The sequence below is a fragment of the Phasianus colchicus genome, chromosome 5 (assembly GCF_987193195.1).
Source record: "Phasianus colchicus chromosome 5, bPhaCol1.hap1.1, whole genome shotgun sequence".
Taxonomy (NCBI): Eukaryota; Metazoa; Chordata; class Aves; order Galliformes; family Phasianidae; genus Phasianus; species Phasianus colchicus.
In genome coordinates, this window is record NC_143440.1 from 59,650,411 (window position 1) to 59,671,776 (window position 21,366).

The 21,366-nt window shown below is 45.0% G+C and overlaps 1 protein-coding gene across 5 annotated transcripts in view; it reads right to left on the reverse strand.

Moving 5' to 3' along the window:
• DDHD1 (DDHD domain containing 1) overlaps window positions 1-21,366 on the reverse strand; it is a 64,191-nt gene that overhangs the window by 39,847 nt on the left and 2,978 nt on the right. For 2 of the 5 annotated variants that reach the window (XM_031602328.2, XM_090141958.1), the window contains exons 2-3: window positions 8,731-8,904; window positions 1,915-2,016 (exon numbers count right to left, since the gene is read on the reverse strand). In XM_031602328.2, coding sequence (XP_031458188.2) covers window positions 1,915-2,016; window positions 8,731-8,904 — 276 coding nt within the window. Of the gene's footprint in view, window positions 1-1,914; window positions 2,017-8,730; window positions 8,905-20,598; window positions 20,809-21,366 lie in introns of all 5 variants that reach the window. The other 3 variants (XM_090141960.1, XM_090141959.1, XM_031602326.2) reach the window with 3 other exon arrangements.

Here is a 21,366-nt window from a genome sequence, read left to right on the forward strand (position 1 = left end):
GCACTGAGGGATGTGGCCAGTGGGCATGGAGGGCTGGGGTTGGTGATCTCAGAGGTCTTTTCCTACCTGAACGATTCTGTAATTCTATAGGTGAAGTGTGAGGGATAGGAAAGGAATTGCTATCACACAAATCTCCAGTTTCACCAAGGCAGATGAGCACAGAGGAAAACGTCCCTGCATAAAGTTTAAATATGAAGAACGAAGAGAGAAAGAAAATCTAAAGCAGTTTTGAAGAACCTGATCTCAGTTAGACAGCAGAAACTCAACTTAAGCCACAACAGCTGGAGAATAACTGAGGAGCAGCATCACAGCACAAACCCTGCAGAGAAGCTGGGATGTGCAGACTGCAGGTGTGCTGCCAGCACCAACAGCACGCTGGCTCCAGTGCTTCAGGAGCTAAACACTTCCAGCAGAAGGCACCTGCAGACAGGCACCTGAAGCTGGCATCTGACAGGGCCAGCAGTTTAAAATTAAATACCCTTTAAGGTAAGCACCTGGTTTTAGGTTGGCACTTTCATCTACCAGCCAAAACAGAAGCATGGGGTGATTCTTTCCCACCAGAGTGCCAATGCAAGTCAAAATCAATAGGGAAAAGCATCTTTGAAGTGTTAAGAGCTGCTCTCCATCTGCTGCACAAAGGCACTGGCATTCTGGTTAGGGCTAAAGACCAGAGAACAGATTTACACTGCTTGAAATCCATTCTTGTCTTCTTTCTTTTCCCCAGGTATTTTCACCTTCTGACACAAGAACATCACTAATTGCCCAATAAGCAATCTTAATTCAGATCCATTTGACGCTACAAATGAACATCATTTGGAGAAAGAATAATGTATAAAATAATTTCAAAATTATGATTACAAGTTTTCTTACTTTTTACAACAGAGGTTAATGCTTTTCACCTTTTACAGACTCGAGTTCCATGTGTGAGAAGAGGCAGGAAATGGTTTACTATGCATCACTTTGCTTTCAGACATTTGCATTTTAGACTCAACTACAGAAAAACATTATGGTAGGAATTCCAAGGCAAATACTTATGCATACCAAAGTAGATCCCCATCCTTCAGAACACTCCTAGGAACTACAAAAACAAACGCTATGACAGGAATAACCCTAAACCTACCAGATGCATTGACATTTTAAATCAGAGGTGCATTTTGCAGCAGTCTGGTTCCAATGTCACTGTGGTCAGTACAAGTTTAATCACTGCCAGCTTTAACAATGGCAAAAATCTGTGATAAAGTGCTTTGGAACCTTCTGCAATCCTTAATGGCTCCTGTAAGAACTACTCCCACCTTTTGAAGCAAATTGGCACAACATCAGCCATCCCAAAGCTCCAAGTTCCTCCTGTATTACAGCAGCCTTGGTGGTGCATTCTCTACAGCCTCCCTGTTTTATATCCTATGTCTGGTGACTTACTTCATTCCAATATTGATACAAAAGCTGCAGTAAAAATAACTTCCAACACAGAACTAGAGATGCATCCATCATCCAAAGACTGGCCAACCAAATTCTGCCTTTTTATTCAGTTCCTTCCCCAGTACAATCTCCCTTATGCTGGGCCTGTACATTCTACGATTCTAAAAGTGTTGCTTCTACTTTACTGAGAAAGTCAAACCACAAAGCGAGTGTGTAAGAAACAAAAGTTTACAGCATTAATCACAGCCACAAACAATTACAATAAAACTAGAGCACAACATTGCTAACATCTACTTTTCTCTACGACTCACAGCACTGCTATTTTTCTCCTAAGATTCACAGTGGTTTTTCCTTCCCATGTGGGGGAAATGGCAAGAACACAGTGCAAGAAATTGAAGCATGTAATTCTAGCACATTTAACTGATACGAGCAAACTAGAATGCAAAGCTTCCTATGCCAGGAGTACTACAAGAAAAAAAAAATCTACAATTACTGTACCTTGGGAACGCTTTCGTTTAAGACATGCAGCATCTGAATTCTCCTTATATCCTCTCCATTTGAACAAAGAAGGGAGGGAGAAGGGAGGGAGGTAGTAGAGAACTAAAAGTAAAAACACTGAGCTTCAAAGTAAAATTTTTAAAAGGAGTGTCATTTTTTTCATTAACATTACCATTAAAAAAGAAAAAGAGTTGATACATTTGTTGAAAAAGCACATACACTTCAAGTGGTTTCGTAGCACGAGTGTCAGGTCACGTTAGCCAAATTCAGTCTCTTTGCTCTTCATAAACAGTTATGACATCACAACAAAGCTCAGGGCGTTAGTAAAGGAAAGCTGTGACAGCGTATGCAGTTTCACTGAGTGCCTTTGCATTAAGGTGTACCAAAGCATTAGCACACAACTTGGCACAGGGCAGAACAAAGACACTTTTAAGCAGACTCAAACACTTGGAAAAATAAACAACAACTCATCTTTCAGCACAGCTCTATTATTTTCCCCAAAGACTGCAAGAGAATCATTAGAAGTTAGACTAGAAAAGACACCCCACTGTTAACCCACCGCCTTACTTCACTCCTGAAGCACCACAAAGCTGTGCCAAAGATTCTTTTTCACGGACTTACCTTCACATCAGTGCTGTGCAGTTACAGAAGAATGCTTGAAGGAAAGGGCAGACTGCTGCCAAGCAGACTGAGTTATGCAGGCACGTGGCTGCTTCCCTTGGCACTCACACAGCAACCTGAGGGTGAGCTCCTACCAACCCACCTTCTGCACTCGTACAAATAGCCTCAGATTGCAAGCAAACAACAGGAGCCTCAAAAACCTTATGTAGTCAAGAGAGTGTGTGCTTAAAGCCAGTGAAAAATCAGAGTCTCCACTTGGGCTTCTGAATCCATAAAGTTGCTGAGGCTGCAACGACTGGAAATCAGTTTGCCTGCTGGAGAATGGGAAAATGTAACTGACATGGCACCCTCCCTCACAGCCATTAGAAGTAATTAATGCTCTCCAGCCCAGTAACTTACAAGTGATATTCCATGCTTATGTCAAGGGCATCTCACACCTCCTCATACTCTCAGCTCACAGCTCTGTCAGCAGATGCCTTCATACCATACATTACTGTTGCACATCAGTTTTCTACAGGAGAGGAAAACTAGGCTCATCATTCCTGCACTGGGACTCGATGGAACAATTCAGCCTACAGAGAGAGGACTGTGCTGGCTGTGGCAATACAGGAACAGGCTGCCCATGGAGATGCTGTGGAGTCTCCTGTGCTGGAGATAATCAAAACCCCATGGAAACATCCTGAGCAATCCGCCCTCATTGGCTCTGCTGCTTTCTCAATCTCCCTTCTGATCTTGGCAATTCTGTGACCGCATGAATGAGACTTTCCTTACTAAAGGTTAGCACAGTCAGCTGCAACAAAAATTTATTGTTAATGTGCTTTTTTTTTTTTTTAATGAACAGAGAAAACTGTATTTGAAGTCTAAGGCAAAACAGCAAAAACTCCAAACACAATTTCTATACTTTTCGTGGCATCTAATGACACACTGAAGCCCATAGCAAAACCCAAGAAACTCATGTGGTTTCAAAATCAATGCATTATAAAATCTGTTCTGATTCTGACTTGTGGGATTGCTTTCTACATTCCTAACAGCCTCTCACAGAATCACAGATTTGATTTCCATTGAAGGAACTTGCTGGGGGTTATCTGCTCCAGTTTCCCACAGACAGGATCAGCTTTTCAGTTGAATTTAATACACATTTGGATCAGGTTGCTCTGGCAATTTCCAGCTGAATTCTGAGCATCTTTATGGACAGATGCTCTGCCACCTCTCTGCAAATACAATCAGCTACAGAATCACAGAATGGCTCGAGTTGGAAGGGACCTCAAGGATGATGAAGCTCCAACCCCCCACCACAGGCAGGGCCACCAACCTCCACATTTCAGAGCAGCCCAGGCTGCCCAGGGCCCCATCCAACCTGGCCTTGAACACCTCCAGGGATGGACGGGGCATCCACAGCCTCTCTGGGCAGCTGTTCCAGCACCTCACCGCTCTCACAGCAAACAACTTCCCCCTGACATCCAACCTAAACCTTCCCTCCCTAACCATCTGTTTCTATTTTACTATCACACACATTAAACTCCGGCATCACTTCTCCCTAGTTAAATGAATATTCTTTAAAAGCTTGCAGAGGAACAAAAGACAGGTACCCAACTACACCTGGCACTAAGAGCTAACCTGCAGCTCAATGGCAGGCTGCTCTGTATTGCACACACTGCTCCTCCCTCTCTGCAGCTGGAGCTGTGCTGCCTGCTAACAGCTCCTCTGTGCTGCAGGAGCACACAGCAGGGGATGTGTGGGCTTCCATCACACAGCAAGGGAGAAAAAGCAACGCTTAGGTTGCAGAACATTCCTGCCTTTATTGTGGTTAAATGATGTTAGCAAAGCATCTAGCCTAAGATCCTTTCAGAACTTGCTATTATCCAAGTTCATGGTTTTGTTTTTATCTTACAGGCCTTGAGATCACTGGGGTTGCTAGAGAATGCTGCTCTTTGGATGAGCAAGCCCTGAACTCACTGTCTAAGCATGCATGAAAATAAGTTTCTAAATCTTACTTTATGCTGTACCTTTTAATCTTACTGTCTGCTAATGAGGTATTACAATTCCCTTTTTGTATTCCTTTCAAAATGTTTTCACCTTAAAGGCCGCTTCACAGAACAAGTGTTATAATAAAGGCCTCAAATATTTATAGAGATATTTAACAGCAATATATTTAAGCATAATACGTGGGTACAAGCACGGTACAAGAAAGGTCAGCAGTGCTGCAGGAAGGCAGTGGCAGCCATCTCAGTGTGACCAAATAAACCCCTTAGTTTCATATTTCAATGGTCAATATCTATATTTAAAATTTTGAACCTAAGAATTTAGATCAAAATGTCACCTTACACCTTGTGCTGGTATAAATCTATGTACGTTCAGCTCGAAGAATGAACCTTCCCTAAGAAAGACAAGCAAAGTCCTTGTCCTTATCAAAAAAGCCTGGATGAAAAGAAACCTAATCAACTCGTGGGCAAATGAATGGGAGGCCCGAAAGGCCCCCAGCATCACCTACCTATCAGCACAGTGGCAGAACTAAAAATCAGAGCTGGCAGTCTGTGGTAGCCCACAGATACGGTTTGAGCACTGCAGCATCTCACTGAGGGGTTGAAGGTGTCAGACACACTGCTTCAGGAAAGACTTGAGCAGCAAACATCCAGCTCCCAGTACAACCAGCACAGGACTACTTCTGCTCAAAAAATTGATTTCTAAGCTACATAAGTGAGGGCAAGCTAGAATCCTGAATCCGACAGGAATCCTGTCCTGAATCTGCCAATATTGCATTTGTGATTTGCACAGGCTGTAGACAGTCCCTTCCACAACAAAGCAGTCAGAGAAATGCAGACGAATCTCTGCTCCCCATCCTCAGTGTGGATTCCTCCTGTAGCTCTAATGGTTATCCCATCTTAATAGGCAGAATTGCGATCTTTCTTCCTCTATCAGCAATCAGACTTACACTTAGAGCTGAATAACATGTTCAGAATCTGGCCAGGATCAAAGCAAACTCTGAGGGCAGCCAGGCTAAGGAGGTGAGAGGTGATTTCTTTGCAGCTTCAGCTTGCACTGGTGCTCTGGTAGCATTCCTCTGGTCTGGTTTGGGGCAGGAAGGAGGACATCCTGCACAGACAGACAGACACACACACACACACCCTGCTCTGTGGCCTGGGAGATCAGCTGTCACTTGCCAACGTCTCATATACATGATGCTGCACTTCAGAGATCTCTAGTGAGGGTACCTGGCCTCCTGCAAGCATGGCAGGTGCTCACCACCCCTCCAGGAATATCAGAAATCTGTCTGATTTCTACAAGCAGCAGACAAAGCTCTGGAACTCAGTCTTCTGAGACCCAAATCTCAAATCCAAATATCACTTGGATATTGAAAAACCAAAGCTCACATTAATCTGCTTTGACGATGCCAAGAAATAAGCTAAGTGCTCCATTTTGGAGTTCTGACCTAACGAATGACTCACCCAAGGAAGTCACATCACTGCTGAGATCACCACTCAGAGACCACTGCGAGGATCAGATGCCAGGAGGAATCAAACACATCAGACAGCAAAAGTGCACTTCATTTTGCAGTGCATGAAGTTAAATACTTGGTCTCCATAAGCACTGAAGAGTAGGATGAGGATTATCATCATCCCTGCAGGACAGAGTTTGGGGACCATTGTTCTGAAACATTGTGCACTTTCAAAGGAAGGCATTCTGGACTAGCAGTTTAATAGTGGGGTAATTACTCATTGGCAATCTATCGCCAGCAAGAGTTCTGGATAAAGCTTAGTTATGTTCTTCTTAAGATGCTTCAATCTGGGAGCAGAATTAAGAAAGCCAATAACTGAAATCTACTCTTAACTTTTCAACCTGCTGCCACTGCTTTAAAGCACAGCTGGAGTAAAATCAGGAACCGACAAGACTGGCAGCTGAGTATCAGCAAGAGCCTCACTGTTATTCATTATTTGTGACGCAAGGAGGCATGATCAAATAATAAAGTAATTATGCCTACGTAATAACAGGCATAGTAACAGCAAATCAGTAGAGACTGCCTTCCCTCTTGCTGAGGGGTCAGATAAGATTGCTAGGTGTTCAGCATTTACAAGGTTGTAACGTAGTGCTGTGAACAGCCATTTTGCCTCCCCGTGGTATCAACAGGTCCATCCTAGCTTTCATCAGCCTTATGTAACAGTCACCTGTAAACCTTGATGGGGCCGAGGTGTATTTCGTACAGGATGCGATGACAACAAATTGCAGCAACAAAGCGATTAAGCAATTCAAGCTGAACTCAGCACTTCTCCAACTAATGATGTTTACCTCACCAGTGATAATGCAAGTTGTAAAGCTTCTCCCCACGCCACGTGCAGATGGAAATCGCAGATCTCAGCCAATCAGAAATGTTTTGAGAGGCTAATTAAGACGAAAAATCCACTTCCCACACTTATTGTTGATTATTTTTTCTGCAACTTCCCCAATTTCTAGGAAAAAGTCTTTAGAGAGTTATTGGTGATTTACGCTCCCTTTTGAAGTGACTGCATGCCTCACTGTTATTGTTTTAGTTCAGCTTTAGAAAAGGCCCTGGGGGCTGGAGGCTCTCTGATCTCTTACATTTCTGCAAATAACAAGGACTGTATCTTTCCCATTCCTTTCCTCGATTCAGATCTGAATATTTCTGTTCCACAACCAGACTTTTCCTGGAAGAAAAGCCCACCTGAGCCCCATTCCTTACACGATGAGGTGAACCCAAGTGCAGCTGAAGGCATTTTCTCTTCCTTCCAACAGACATTATGCTACTAAAGGCTGGAAGCACTCAGCAGCCATAAGGATGTGCTTTCCAAGCAAATTCATGCTGACCAACCAGAAACGACACTGTGCTCTCAGCAGGGCTGCAGCTGCAATAAAAACACTGGGATTTGTATCAGTACACTGAAATGATAAATTGATACAGGACAACAAAACCCAGATAAAAGCACCTTTCAGAAGCTGTGGGCACTGTGCTGGGGGGTCAGAGGTAACACGACTTTAGGCACCCACCTGACAGAGCTGTTAAAGCAGAAGGTTACTGCAGGGTTGGCCAGAGGAAAAATGGTTTGGTCTGGCTGTTGGCAACCTTGCACACAGCAGGGGGGGGTTGAAACTAGGTGATCACTGTGGTCCCTTTCAACCCAAGCCATTCTATGAAAAGAAGTTTTAAAGTAGCACAAATGCAAAATAAAAACCAGGACAGTTCATTGTCCTCGCTGGCTATGAAGGGAGTTAGAACTTTGCTACTTTCTGTATTATTAACAATTCTCCTGGAGTCAAAAAATGCTGTTCTGGTTTTCCTATTACCCTGAATACTATCCGGCTTCTAAATTATTTACAAGGTTTCATGTGTGTGATCACACAGTTCCCACGTGAGGACTACATGTTTGCACCAAAGCACAACCATTTCCACCTTCTGCAACTGTTCTGTTCAAAGTTTTGTTTAAACTCCTTTAAACCACAAAGTTGCTTTGTAAAGGATAACCCAAAATGCTACTAAAACGTATTGCCAGGGCTCTGTGCTTGCAGCTCCTTTGAGGAAGTTGAACAAGTGACAACCAACACACAAAAGCAAAGCGTGAAAGCCAAAAATAATAAACTCCTGCTGTGCTACGTTTACCCAGAGCAATCAGTTCAACTGCACAGTAAGTTCAGAAGACTATTCTTAAGGAGGTTAAATGCATTTGACTGAGATTGCCAACAATCCTAACTGAACGCCCTCAGCCTGGTGAGTAAAACACAAGGACTTCCATAACTGAATGAATGCCCGAGACATCAGACTGGCTGAAAACTACTCTAATAAAGTCACAGATTGAGCTAGAATGGAAAATGAAATGTGATCTGTAAAATGGATGCTCCCTTTAGGGCAGAAATTAGGAACGCCGGCCAGAGAGCTAATAGCCAGTTTGCCTTCAGACACTGACACACTTCTTAGCCCATAAAGTGATTACAGTTTGAAATGAGATTTCAAACACAATTAAAAGATATGAAACATTAAGCAAAATGGGAACAAGAGGTCTATCTGTGAGTATAATTCTGCAGTGTTCACCAAATGTGCTACGGCAGGAAACCCTACAATAAGACACAATGGAGAAGGGGCAGCAAACTGCACCCTACAACCTTCTCCATTACAGAAAACCATCCCAGTTCTTAGTTAAGAAGATCCCAGCTGTCCAGAAGACACGTTATGAAAAGTAATCTTACCTTCCTTTCCATCAACAGGTTTTGATACTTCCATATCAAAGCTCTCTTGCATCTGCTGGCCCCGGAAGCGGTTGAGGTGCTCCTGCTCTATCAGGTTGCTTTCCTCCTCCTCCAGAGGTTGCCACGTCCCATCAATAAACCACTGCCCACGCATTACGGGAATCTTCTCCGATTCTGAAAACCAAACAAGAGATTCTTTTATGCGACAGAGCCCAAACTGACAGCAGCTAAGAGGGAGGGGAACTCCGTTTGGTGTTTCGATGAAAAAAGTTATGCTCTCTCTGCTGGGAATCCCAACAAGGAAACCCCAACCACACTGAGAAACACCACTTCTTCCCCACGGAGCTGAGTGGGTTTGGGGATGCAAGGAACAGACAGAAAGATGTGTATTCTCAAAACTGATTTAGTGTTGGGTTAAAAATGAGATTTATACTCCTCTCTATGTGGCTGCCCTGTATTTTCAAAAAGAACGAGGAACTCTGAGACTCGTGTTCCTTTATACAATTTGACCGATAGGAACCGGTGGTTTAAAGTTGTAAAGAAGACGCAGAACAAGGAGGAGAAAGCAAACCACACACGCGTGCCTTGACTGCACAGAGCTTTGTTTTGTTTGGGAACTGCACTTAAAAAACCTCCATTTGTGTATCAGTTAGCATAAAGGACGATTTTAAAGAGTGAAGTCATTTCTTAATTAAAGCCAGTCTTCAGTGGGGGTTGTTTTCACTGTCACTCTAGTTTCACCTCCAAACGAGGAAGCTGGGTGCTGAGCACATGTTGTCCATGTGATAAAACACAATTCTCTCCAAAAATGAGTGCTGGCACCTATTGTTTTTCAACAAACCAAGACTGATGCCCAGATCCAGTACTGTGACTGCAGGGAGTAAGAACTCTCCTCTTACACAGATACCTGCAAGCACTATGAGACAAAACTATCCATTTTAGCTCAGAACTTCACAGAACCATGCAGGCTGGAAAAGACCTCCGAGATCCCCAAGCCCAACCCCAGCCCACCCCGCCATGCCCACTGCCCACATCCCTCAGTGCCACATCTCCACGGCTCCTGAGCACCTCTGGGATGCTGATCCACCAACCCTGGGCAGCTGTGCCACTGCTGAATTATTCCTTCCGCAAAGAAATGTTTCCTCACAGCCAACCTGAACCTCTCCTGGCACTACTTCAGGCTATTGTCTCTCATGCAGTCATTGTCGCCTTGCAGCAGAGGCCAACCCCCACCTCGCTACCATCACCCTCCACAGAGCTATAGATAAGATCTCCCTGAGCATCCTCTTCTCCAGACGGATCCATTTTCCATCTCTGGAAAATCCAGGAGAGCAGTGTGTGGGTTCCGGTGCCTTTGGGGCTGTGGCCATGGGACTGGCTGAGACCCAAGACCAAGAAAGCAATCCTACCACTGACTTCCAGTACAAGCTGGGGGAGAGCCTCAATCAAACGCAAACACTGTACGTGTGTACGTACACACCACACAAACACAGCCCTCCAAGGAAGCGAAGCACTCAGCCACAGAAGGAGAGACTTAAAAGAGGAGATGAGGGAAAAAGAGCAGCAAGGCTTTACCACTCAAAGAACCGCTCCTACACAGATGGTGCAAAAGCAGCTGGTAAGGGCAGCTGGGAAAAGCAGCAATAGATGCAAAAACAAGCAAAAACAGTAAAGGAAAACTAAATACATAAATGCAAAGAAAAAAACAACAATAAAACAACCAAACAGAAAAGCCAACAGAGAGCACAGAGAGTTCCCAAGCACAGGAACAGAAAGCAGAGATGCCCAGCCTGTCAGATGAAGTACTTTCATACCAGGTGCTCACAGGGGAGAATGAAAAGCAGCAGAGATCTGCAAGCACCTCCCTTATTTTTTCTGAATTCATCATCTCTTAGACCAACACAGCTACAAGCTAGGAAGGCTAAAGGGAAATCTCCTTGCAGTAATCTCCCCTCCAGGCAGGAACACTCCATGTTCCAAAGCCGGTTTCAAAACCTTTTCCATAGAAGATTTACAGGCCAACAGTGTTTCTACAATACCAGAAATGCCCATCATCTCCTAACGCCCCTGCAGCTGGAGCAGGGCAGGCTGTGGGTGATGGCACAGCTGTGCAGCTCCTGCAGCACAGCGAGATGAGCAGCAGGGAAAGCAGCAGCTGCAGCGTGCAGATAACTAGAGCAGGGGGTCCACATCACCCATGCTGGGTGCTGGCATGGGTGCTCTGCTGATTACCAAGTGTACTTGGGAAACCCACAGGCAGCCCTGTAAGCATGCACGCAGTGTGATGCAGGGAGCAAATCCCCTCAAACAAAGGCTCTGATCACCTCCAGCCTCTCTCATCCCGGTCTCCCACTCATCCCAGTGCTCTCTTGTTCCTACCATCCAAGATCCTCAAAGCCTGTTTTAATGCTCTGCCCACTGCTGCAGCACCAGACCACACCAGTCTGGCTGGCCTGACCAAAATGCCAACAGACACCCTTGGCATGGTGGTTGGAACTTAATGATCCTTGGGCTGCCTTCCAACCCAAGCCATTCTACAATTCCATGGCACAGCACAGGACCAACTTCTGCCATTCACTTGCTGTAACAGCACTTCCAAATAGCACTGAATTGTTCCACCTTGGATTTCTGATGTTTCGGATATCCGTGATCCAACCAGATGAATGAAAAGGCTGGGCTGTTGGAAAGGCATGGTTAGTTAATGAAAATGGATCTGAACAATCAGAACTCAAGGCGGCTTTAAACTGCAGGAATTAATTGTCATGACAAAGGACACAAACTGCAAGACACACAACTATAAAAACTAAACTCATTTTAGAGTTGACAACCCACGAACAAAGTGCCAAACATCGGTTTTTTGGAATGAACTTTCTCAAACTCAACCTGTTAAACACAGCAACTGTTAATCGTTATTCATCACCGCTGCACAGAGAACAAAAAGCAAACTTCAGCAGTAGCTGCTCATCGTGTGCTGGTCTCCACCTCGGCTGTGTCCCCTATGTTTTACACCTGTCACACAGCCACGTTGCTCTGCAGGGCTCACGCACACATCCAGCTCTGCTGCTCTCACAACAGAGCTCTGTGTGCAGGAAGGAAGGAAGCACACAGTACGGCACTGAGCATAAAGGATCCCATTGTTGCCGAAGCAATGGCACAACTGTGTCAGATGCTGATCCTCACTGGGAAAAATCTGCAAGCAGCTCCTTAATTCTTCACTAAGCATTCTGATGAGGCTCCATTCACTGAATCCACACAAAGATTTAAAAAAAAATAAAAAAGATGATATGAATACTATTTTATACTCCAAACCAAAAGAAGACAACACACCTCTTTTTCATTTCTGAAAGGTTTTGAGGTTTTCACATGGGAATTTCCACCTCCAGATTTCTCAAATTCGAAGCATTAGCTATTAAAATAAACATTTTCAGGCTCTTTTTGCTGGAAAAAAAACTTTCCCACTGAGTTTCTTTAAAGTAGAACACAGCACTCAACAGCAAATCTCGAATAATAGATGGGCAACAGCCTCTCCCAGAGAAGCTGGGCCAGGAAAAAGAAAAATGGAACAACTGAAATAAGAAAACATTTATTGTAAAATCTTTACAACCTAATTTGGTTTAGGAATAAAATCATATATATATGGCTCTAGGGCTGGAAAGGGCATTTATCTGGAAAACACTTCATCTGTAAATCACTTTCAGATCCAGAGGTAGATTATTACAGGGCTTTGTTTTCAGAGCAGGGCTTCATAAGGGAGCTAGGTTTTCCAAAGCTCACACTCTTCCACTTCCCAAAGCTCAATGGGATTTTAAGGAGACCCAGGAGTTGGTCCCCACCAACACCTTTACTACTGGGGATTGGCTGAGATGCTCTCAAGAGCTCCCTTCCAAGCCCAACCACTCTGTGTCTTTCAGTGCCTGCAGCCACAGCATCTCAGCTCGCCGTATTTCACATCCCGGCTGCATGGCAGGCTTGGTCACTGGTACACTGCCGGGAAACCCCAGCAGTACAGAGGGAATGCCCCTTCCTGCCATCAGTTGCACAGTTTGGTTTTCAGAGACGTGAATACAGTCTCTCAGAGTCATCAGATTTGTTGGAGATGACAAGGAACTGCAGCACATCACTGCTTGTTACTGAGGCTTGGCAAAGCGGGGAAAAAACAGCTTTCTGATGGTGGTGAAAACCAAGCAATGACAGGACAAGGGGGAATGGTTTTAAAGTGAGACAGGGGAGGTTTATGATTGGATATGAGGTTGGATATGGGGAGGAAGTTTTTCAGCCAGAGGTGGTGAGGCACTGGAACAGGTTGCCCAAGGAGGCTGTGGATGCCCCATCCCTGCAGGCATTCAAGGCCAGGCTGGATGTGGCTCTGGGCAGCCTGGGCTGCTGGTTGGCGACCTGCACACAGCAGGGGGTTGGCACTGGATGAGCACTGTGGGCCTTTGCAACCCAGGCCATTCTATGGCTCTATGATGGCTGCATTACCAGTGCTGGGCTGCACATCAGGTCATATTCCAAGCAGGGCAACAACAACCTCCTGATCCTCAAAGCCACCAGATCCATAGTGGCACTGGATGGCGAAGGAAGGGCGGTGTGTTAAGGCAATGGCTGTGGGCACGGGGCTGGGTGGGGAGCCCAGGCTCTTACAACACAGCAGCAGGTCCTTCCGTATCACCTGTCTGAGCGAAACCTCAAAGGTGTGCCGTGGTAAACAACCCGCTAATCTCAGACAGGTGCACCAAGATCACACCAAGATCATCTGTGATTCATCCAGCACGATACAAGCTATTACAGTAATTGCCATGGAACAGCGGTGTACCAAACCTGCTATTTTAAGGCCCAATTGCACTCTTCTCCACTCATTCATTCACGTCTTGAATATTCAGCGATTTCAGGAAGCGTAAGCCAAGCTCTCCCTGCATCCTTTCCTTCTACAAAAGGAATGAAATATTTACATCCAGCTATAATTTGATTTTTCTCTCCCCGGTTACGGAATTCAAACTCTGTAGGAGGTAATGTTAGGAGTTTATCTTTGTCTCTCCAACCTTGATCCCCAGGAAAGGATTTGCCTTGATTTCTTTACTGCCTTAAGTCTTACACCACGTAATCTGCATCCGGCTGTGCTTCAAAGCGAGGCCCCACGTGTTTGGCCAGTACACACTTAGTGCTGCATACACACAAGAATTCCTAAGTTGGAATGGCAGAGATTAGGAGCTAATGAAAGGCACTTGATTTTAATTACTCATACATATTTCACCACTTTTAGAGAAAAATAGCTCCAGCAATGGCAACAAAGGATTTATAAATTTTTAAACAAAAAGTCCGTTGTTTTTTTTTTTCCCTGAAAAATTCTAAGAATACAGAAGCTGTAATTAATGATGTGAAGAAACAAGAACGTGTGCAGTTCACACCATGATAGCCTCCTAAACCTTCTGAAGGGGAAGAACTGGGAAAATAGAAGCTGGTTGGAGCTCTGAGCACTGATGGAGCCCTGGGTGTCCCTGTGCACTGCAGAGGGTTGGGCCAGATGGTCTTCACAGGTCCCTTCCAACTCAAACAATCCATGGCTCAGCACACCCATGCTGTAATTTACACACACACACACCCCAACCACTTCATTTCATTGCACAGTGTTTGTGAGATCCTCACCAAACAAAAACTGCATCCAAAACGTATGCAAACCCATCATAGCACAGCAGGAAAACAAATTATGGCACTCATTTTGGCTGCGTTTTTTCCTTCTTGTACTGCTCTGTGATCATCATCGTTTGTTCCCTGCCACCACATGGCTTGAAATGGTGCATACCTAAATTTAATAGCATACAGCACAAACTGTGGCTCATATAGGCCGCTCCCACCTCCCTTGATTCAGAACTAAGAAAACTTGCAAAAATAAGACCACACAAACTTGTAATTAAAAGCAAACGGAGCTTAAAAGAGAAAATGAAAGGAGGTCTCTCTCAGAAACATCGATGCAAACCAGCACGCAAGCTGGAAGACATGTAGATAGAATGAAATAGTGTGAAAGAAAGATGAAGGGAGCTTCAGATGTGGGGTGACTTCACTGCAGCCTTCAGTACCTAAAGGGAGCCTACAGACAGGAGGGGAGTCAGCTCTTGGAAAGGGGAGATAACAGCAGGACAAGGGGAAATGGTTTGAAGTTGAGGCAGGGCAGATTTCAGTTGGATGTCAGGGGGAAGTTGTTTGCTGTGAGAGTGGTGAGGTGCTGGAACAGCTGCCCAGAGAGGCTGTGGATGCCCCGTCCATCCCTGGAGGTGTTCAAGGCCAGGTTGGATGGGGCCGTGGGCAGCCTGGGCTGCTCTGAAATGTGGAGGTTGGTGGCCCTGCATTGGTGAGGGGTTGGAGCTTCGTGATCCTTGAGGTCCCTTCCAACCTGGGCCGTTCTGTTATTCTATCCACCCCCAGTGGATTGGAGGTTAATATAACATTTAGGGGCTCAAAAATGTAACTTAAAACTTACACTCCGCTGAAGCCTGCAAAGCCAAAGGGTTGGACGTGGAACAAAGGTCCATGAAGTGCTGTTGGCTTGATATCCAGGACTCCTCCTTTCCAGCATAGTCATTTCTCTTCCTTAAATTTGGCTTCCTTATCGCTACAGTTGTGAATGACCTCTAGAGCATCAGGATAACATCTGTGCAAGCTGAAGGTATGTGCAAGGCTATGATATCTCAAGCTTAAAGCTCCTTATGTAACGAAGAGAGAAGCCCACACACTTACTAATGGAGGGGGAAAACCTAGGCAAAAACCATTCTTTGACACACTGCAATGAATGTCTTTCACTACTACACCCTCAATGCTTCTGGACTTTTTCCATATCAGCCATTCATTCCAACTTCAGCAGTGCTTACAGTGATATATTTTAGGTATGTTCACTGCTGCATAACCCGTAAGATTTCTCATTTAGGTATGAGGTCCAGAATGACTCACATTGCACCAGGGTGCATCCTCACACCCACCAGCACTGCCTGCAGAGCCACAACGACATGCAGGTTCTATTTGTGCTGATGCAAATGCACAGAGCACAGTCTGCAGGGTAACCTGTTCCTCCTAGCTCCACTATGGAAGGGTTTGCAGAGCCCTATGAAGGGAGAAGAATCCAAGACAACAGGAAGCTTTTGTAAGAGAATTGATGGCTATAAATGCTAACAACGAGATCCCTACATTTAATGCCAGGGATGTGATCATGCACACAGGGTGAACAAACGGATGTAATGAAATAGACAAAAGCTAAAATTTCATTATTTCCTGACTGCTAGGTAACAGAACAGGCTTTTTGTTGCAGCTGAATGTTCTGCAGCTTTCCAGCTATTTCCCAGTACATCACTGCAGTATAAAGCAGGTTACTGATATTTAAATAAATGGCACCATTCCTTTAATCCCAGCCAGAATGACTTTCCTTTGTTTAACCACAAACACAGCAATCTGTTCTGCTCCTGCAGAAGTACCAACATCAGCTAAAGAGGAATTCATGGGTGAAATCCACCCTCAGAAAACTTAATAGAAACAGCCACTGAATTTACAGAGCCAGAATCTTACTGAGCATCCAAGATGAAGAGATTTCCTTCGCTGAGTGGTAAAGGATTTTATGCTGCTGGTCCACCAAATAATTCTAGTTTGCTTTACTGAGCCAATTTCAAGGTAACAGGTGGGAGTTACCCCCAAAATACTGCACGCATTATGTTTTGCAGGCAGGGTTTTCCTTTTAAGTTAGTAGCTGAAGAAAGATCACTGCAATTACTCTACAGAGATCTGAAGCCAACGGTTTAACGCAGAATCCTACAGCTCACCTGATCAGCTGCCTCAATGACGTATGGAACAATGCTCATCAGAAAACCCTGGACTGTTAAAACATGAGAAGAGGTTGCAGCCTTAATTTTAGAGCCTTATTTTTATTGAATTCTTATCCATTAATACAATTTATCCAATGTTAATGCCAGTACTCTGAAGCGAAGCACTTGCACCAGCAGCACTTGTTGGCTGTGGCTGTGAGTTTTAGCAGACAGTCCCTTATCAGCTCTTTTCTAACACACAGAGCTTGCACTTTTTGCAATAACATGAGGTGAAAGCTAAGCTGAGTGACTGTGCCACGTGACAAACAGATGTGAGCACCTCCTGAACTTGAGCACGTGCTTTAATCCCACTGAAAGTCATGGGACTTTTGCACAATCACATCCACAGCACTGAGTGTTTGTGCTCTCCTGGAAGTGCTCTCCAGTCAGTCTCTGCTAGCAAGCTCTCTCCAGCACATTGCAGCAGTGCTTATGCATGTGCAGTTTCAGAAGGCAGGTCTCTCCGTAGGAATATCTGTACTTTAAAAAGCAAGCTTCTTCCTGTGCATAGCTAACACCTACACAGAGCACTAATGAACCAGGTGAATGAATACATTCAGGGCACACCAACTCTTCCTCTCATCTTCTTCCCTCTCCCTTCTCTGCAGAGGGTTATCCTCCACCCCACTGCTCGCTTACTGAGTGTTCACCAAGTCCACTGTTTCTGCAGTGCCTCCTTTCCAGCCTCCTGCCACATTCTGGTGTGACTTCACAGCTACTTGCAGCCCACACTCAAACAGAGCGTATCACCCTACTGACCTTCTTACTGGCCAACACTTAAAGCCATTACATACCTCCATCTTTTTCAGCCTTAGAAATCAGAAATACAGCTGATAGAATTACCCATAGCATTCCCAGCATCTCCACCTTCCTCCTTGTTCATCACAGCCACCAGAAGTGATGGACCATGCCAGTGGGTAGACACAACTCACTCTAAGCAGGATCACTCAGCTGGAGTTGACAATACTCAGCAGACAGTGTTTCTCACATCACTTAAAGAAAACTGATTAGTTTTGCTTAAACAGTGCTTGTAAATCACAACAGTAAAAGCTGAATTGGCAAAAGGAATTCATCTTCAAAGGCACATCCAAGTGAAGTACCAACATCTCCCGCCTGCTTTAGAAATGCATCCTGAAGGTCACAACTTATCCCTACTGAAAGGGAGAAAGGCACCAGAAAGCAGAAGCTATGCACACTGAGCACTGCAGAGCTGAAAACTGCTCTGCCATCATGTGAGCCTTCTGATCAGGAAAGAGATTTAAGTTGAGGGAGGGCAGACTGAGGTTGGATGTCAGGGGGAAGTTGTTTGCTGTGAGAGTGGTGAGGTGCTGGAACAGCTGCCCAGAGAGGCTGTGGATGCCCCGTCCATCCCTGGAGGTGTTCAAGGCCAGGTTGGATGGAGCCCTTGGCAGCCTGGTCTAGCATTAACTGAGGAGGTTGGTGGCCCTGCCTGTGGCAGGGGGTTGGAGATTCATCATCCTTGAGGTCCCTTCCAACCCTGGCCATTCTGTGATTCTGTGACTGAAACTAGCAAGACTCTTTGGGAAGGAAGAGAACAATGCAATTAAGAGGAGAGGCAGAAAAGTAAAACCCAGGAAAGATCTCAGTTAGGAAAAGTGATGCTTTACCTTGCCACGGAAACTATCAGTATTTTATTTGTAAGTGAAGAATAAAACACCAGGTGAGAAAAACAAGAAAACGGCATTCAGGGGTTCACTCTTCAGTGAAAAACTCCTTTAGGAAATGGTATCAACCGAGTTCAAAGAGTACCTAACACCAAAAGCAACGTTCTAGGCAGGCTGTAAAGCAACTGAAGAAGTGTTCTGCTGCTGAAGACAGACTAAAAACAATGCAAACCATACATTCGTAACTATTAGTTCCAAATCCTCAGTTTTCACCTACCTCATAAATGTGTTTTAATGCTATTTCTGTTTCAGAACAGAAGAAAAAAACCATAAAGCAATCACAGAGGCTCAGCATACCAGATGATAATTAAAGCAGCCAGGGAAGCGGTGCCATGGGACCTGTGCCTCCGGATGGGCTCAGGGTGCCAACCTGTAAGAAGCCAACGTGGAAATTCACACTGCCTAGAGAAGGCACAAGCAGCCAGTGCTCCTGCACAAAGCAGGCAGCAGAGAAGCACCTGGCAGCTCTTGCACGCTGATTTTCAGTCTTGACAGCAAAGCTGTAACAACCACCAGTGGCTGATGTACAAAAGGGTTTGTATCTCGCTGCTGACCTCCATCTCCTACATCAAAACAAGCACAACAAAACAACCCTTTAACAAAACAGCCATTTGTAAGCATCTGGTGCCAAGCATTAACCACTATACTACCAAGATTTTTCAGTGATTCTGAGTGACTCTAAGTTCAAAGGGTTGGTAACACATCCCTGGCACTCATGTCTCATTCTGCAGGAAGCTCACCTGGCAGAGGCTTCTCACCACGACTGCTCCTTCCTGCCATCTACAAAGTGGCTCACAGACAGCTTACAAAAGAACTATGGAGTTCTTGGAAATTTCTTTCAGTACAAGCTTAAAGGGATCTCAAACAGATTTTAAACCTGTCCAACTTGGCTGAAGTTCAAGGATTTTAAAATCTGTATCCGGGGATCCAGTGACTCCCTCTACATTCACACATGGGCTAAGTAGAATCTCTGCAAGCAAGCAGTGCAGCAGAAGTTACCTCCGTATCTTCAGTCAAGGACAGTCCTAATGAAGCATTCTTATTTTTAATACAGTATGTGGTATTTTACTTAATAGGTGCCTGCAAACTATTAGCTACAAAAGCATATATATTATAAAAAAATCACCAACAAAACTCTTACCAAGTCTGCTTCTCCCCGCATACTGACAAATCTGTATACAAGTCCTACTTCAATTTTAAGAGGTGCTGCTGCATGACAGACAGCAGTAGAGGCGATGCATCCTCAACAGCCTGAACTTAAACTGGAGAACATGGTCTGGAACTGGAGAACTGGTCTGGTATTAAATGTGGAGGTCGGTGGCCATGCCTGCAGCACAGGGGCTGGAGTTTCATGGTCCTTGAGGTCCCTTCCAACCCAGACCATTCTGTGATTCTGTGAACATGCTGAGATGAGGACAAGTACCTGGAGAATGCAACTGGACTAATATGTAAGAGATCAGTAACTTGACAGAATAATTGCCAAAAAGCAAAGGAAAGGCAGGGCAAAAGTTGCATGAGAAAGTCATGAGACCCAAGACAACGAATAGGATGGTCACCCAGAAGTCTGTAGTTTAAACAGACTTACCCAGGGCTTTGAAAACCAGACCAAGTCAATCTACAGAAAAACAGTTGCAAAGCAGCCCTCTTTGAGTAGGAGGGCAGAGAGGACTGGGCACTCTAAGAGGATTCAAAGAGCAGACTTGCACATCAAATACCATTCATCACCATGTCTGCAGAAGACAAGAAGCCCGGCTCCAAGCTACTCACTTATCTGGAAGCCTCCACTAATAATTTCAGTTCTCTTGTGCTGCCTTTGCTACTTCTGCAATTCTAATTAAATAAATCCCATAGGTCACAAGGTAAGGATAAAATTCTCAGTAATTACTCTCTTCAAACTGTAACTCAGTCTGATATTTCTGACGTTACAAAAGAATCCTGTGGCGAGCAGAAGCCAAGCCAAGCTACAATCAGCATCTTCCTGTCATTGAGATTACAAAACAGCTGAAGAACTGTCAGGGCACCCAACGTTGTTGCTGTGAGATAGCAGCCGTCCCTGAAGAGCGGTACATATGTGGACCAGAACAACAGGGAAGAACAAAGATAAAAGCTTTTGACCTTTGCTCTGAACTGAAAACATGAATCAGCAAAACCAGCAGTTCCTGTACTTTTTTAACGTGCAGCTCAGCGTATTTTATGTCAGTTGTACTCGTTGTTTTTCATGCCTGTGCAATCAGAGAGCAAGATCCTTCTCCCTTACCCACACACGTCTCTAGTGTGAGATCTGGTACGCCATCAGTAGCTCCCTCCTGTACGACAAAGACCAAGGTAGCATCTACCCTTCAGATGCAGAATTGCACACACGCCATTAGATGGGAATAACAGCCACACCAACGTCTTCAGAAGCAGGAGATGAGACAGAATCCTTGGGATCTGACCTTGCAGTCTTCTGGGGCCTGGGCGCAGCAGAGAAGCAGGCAGAGAGCACCAGGCGGCAGCGCAGCAGAGCCATGCTGGCCATCTGCCTGCAGGGGAACGCACCGCCTCACCTGGGAGGAGAGAATGGGAGAAAGGCAAGAACTCTCACATATACAGGGAAGAGGCAACGAAACGTGCGAGCAAAGAAGGCGTTAGGTCAGAAGACACTGACAGATCCCTGAAACACCAGAAGTTTATCTGAGTCTTGCAAATGAGCAGACCAGATAAGAAGAAAAGACTTGAGCACTCTTTAATCAGCTTTCTGAGGACAAAAAATTATCCCCGTTTTTAGCACTGTGAGTTTATTTCTCTGTCTAGCACTGCTGCTGGTGCTAACCTCTGGAAATCTCTCCTTCCAAGCATCAGAAATTGTCTCTGTGCAGCACACGTTATTATTTGAAACATCTGCTCCTCAGGCTTAAGGAGACTGAATCAGCTTCCAAAATGGACCAGGCAAAGGGTCAAGAAATTAAACCTTTAAGCTGCTGACGAGCACAGCCTCTTGCTCCCATTACCAGAGCAATCCTGCCTCACCTGGCAGCTCTGCTCACTCTGTCGCCGCTGCCCCTATGGCACAGGCAGCAAGAGGGACAGCAGCAGTTTCCTCATCTCTTGGGTGATCTGTGACC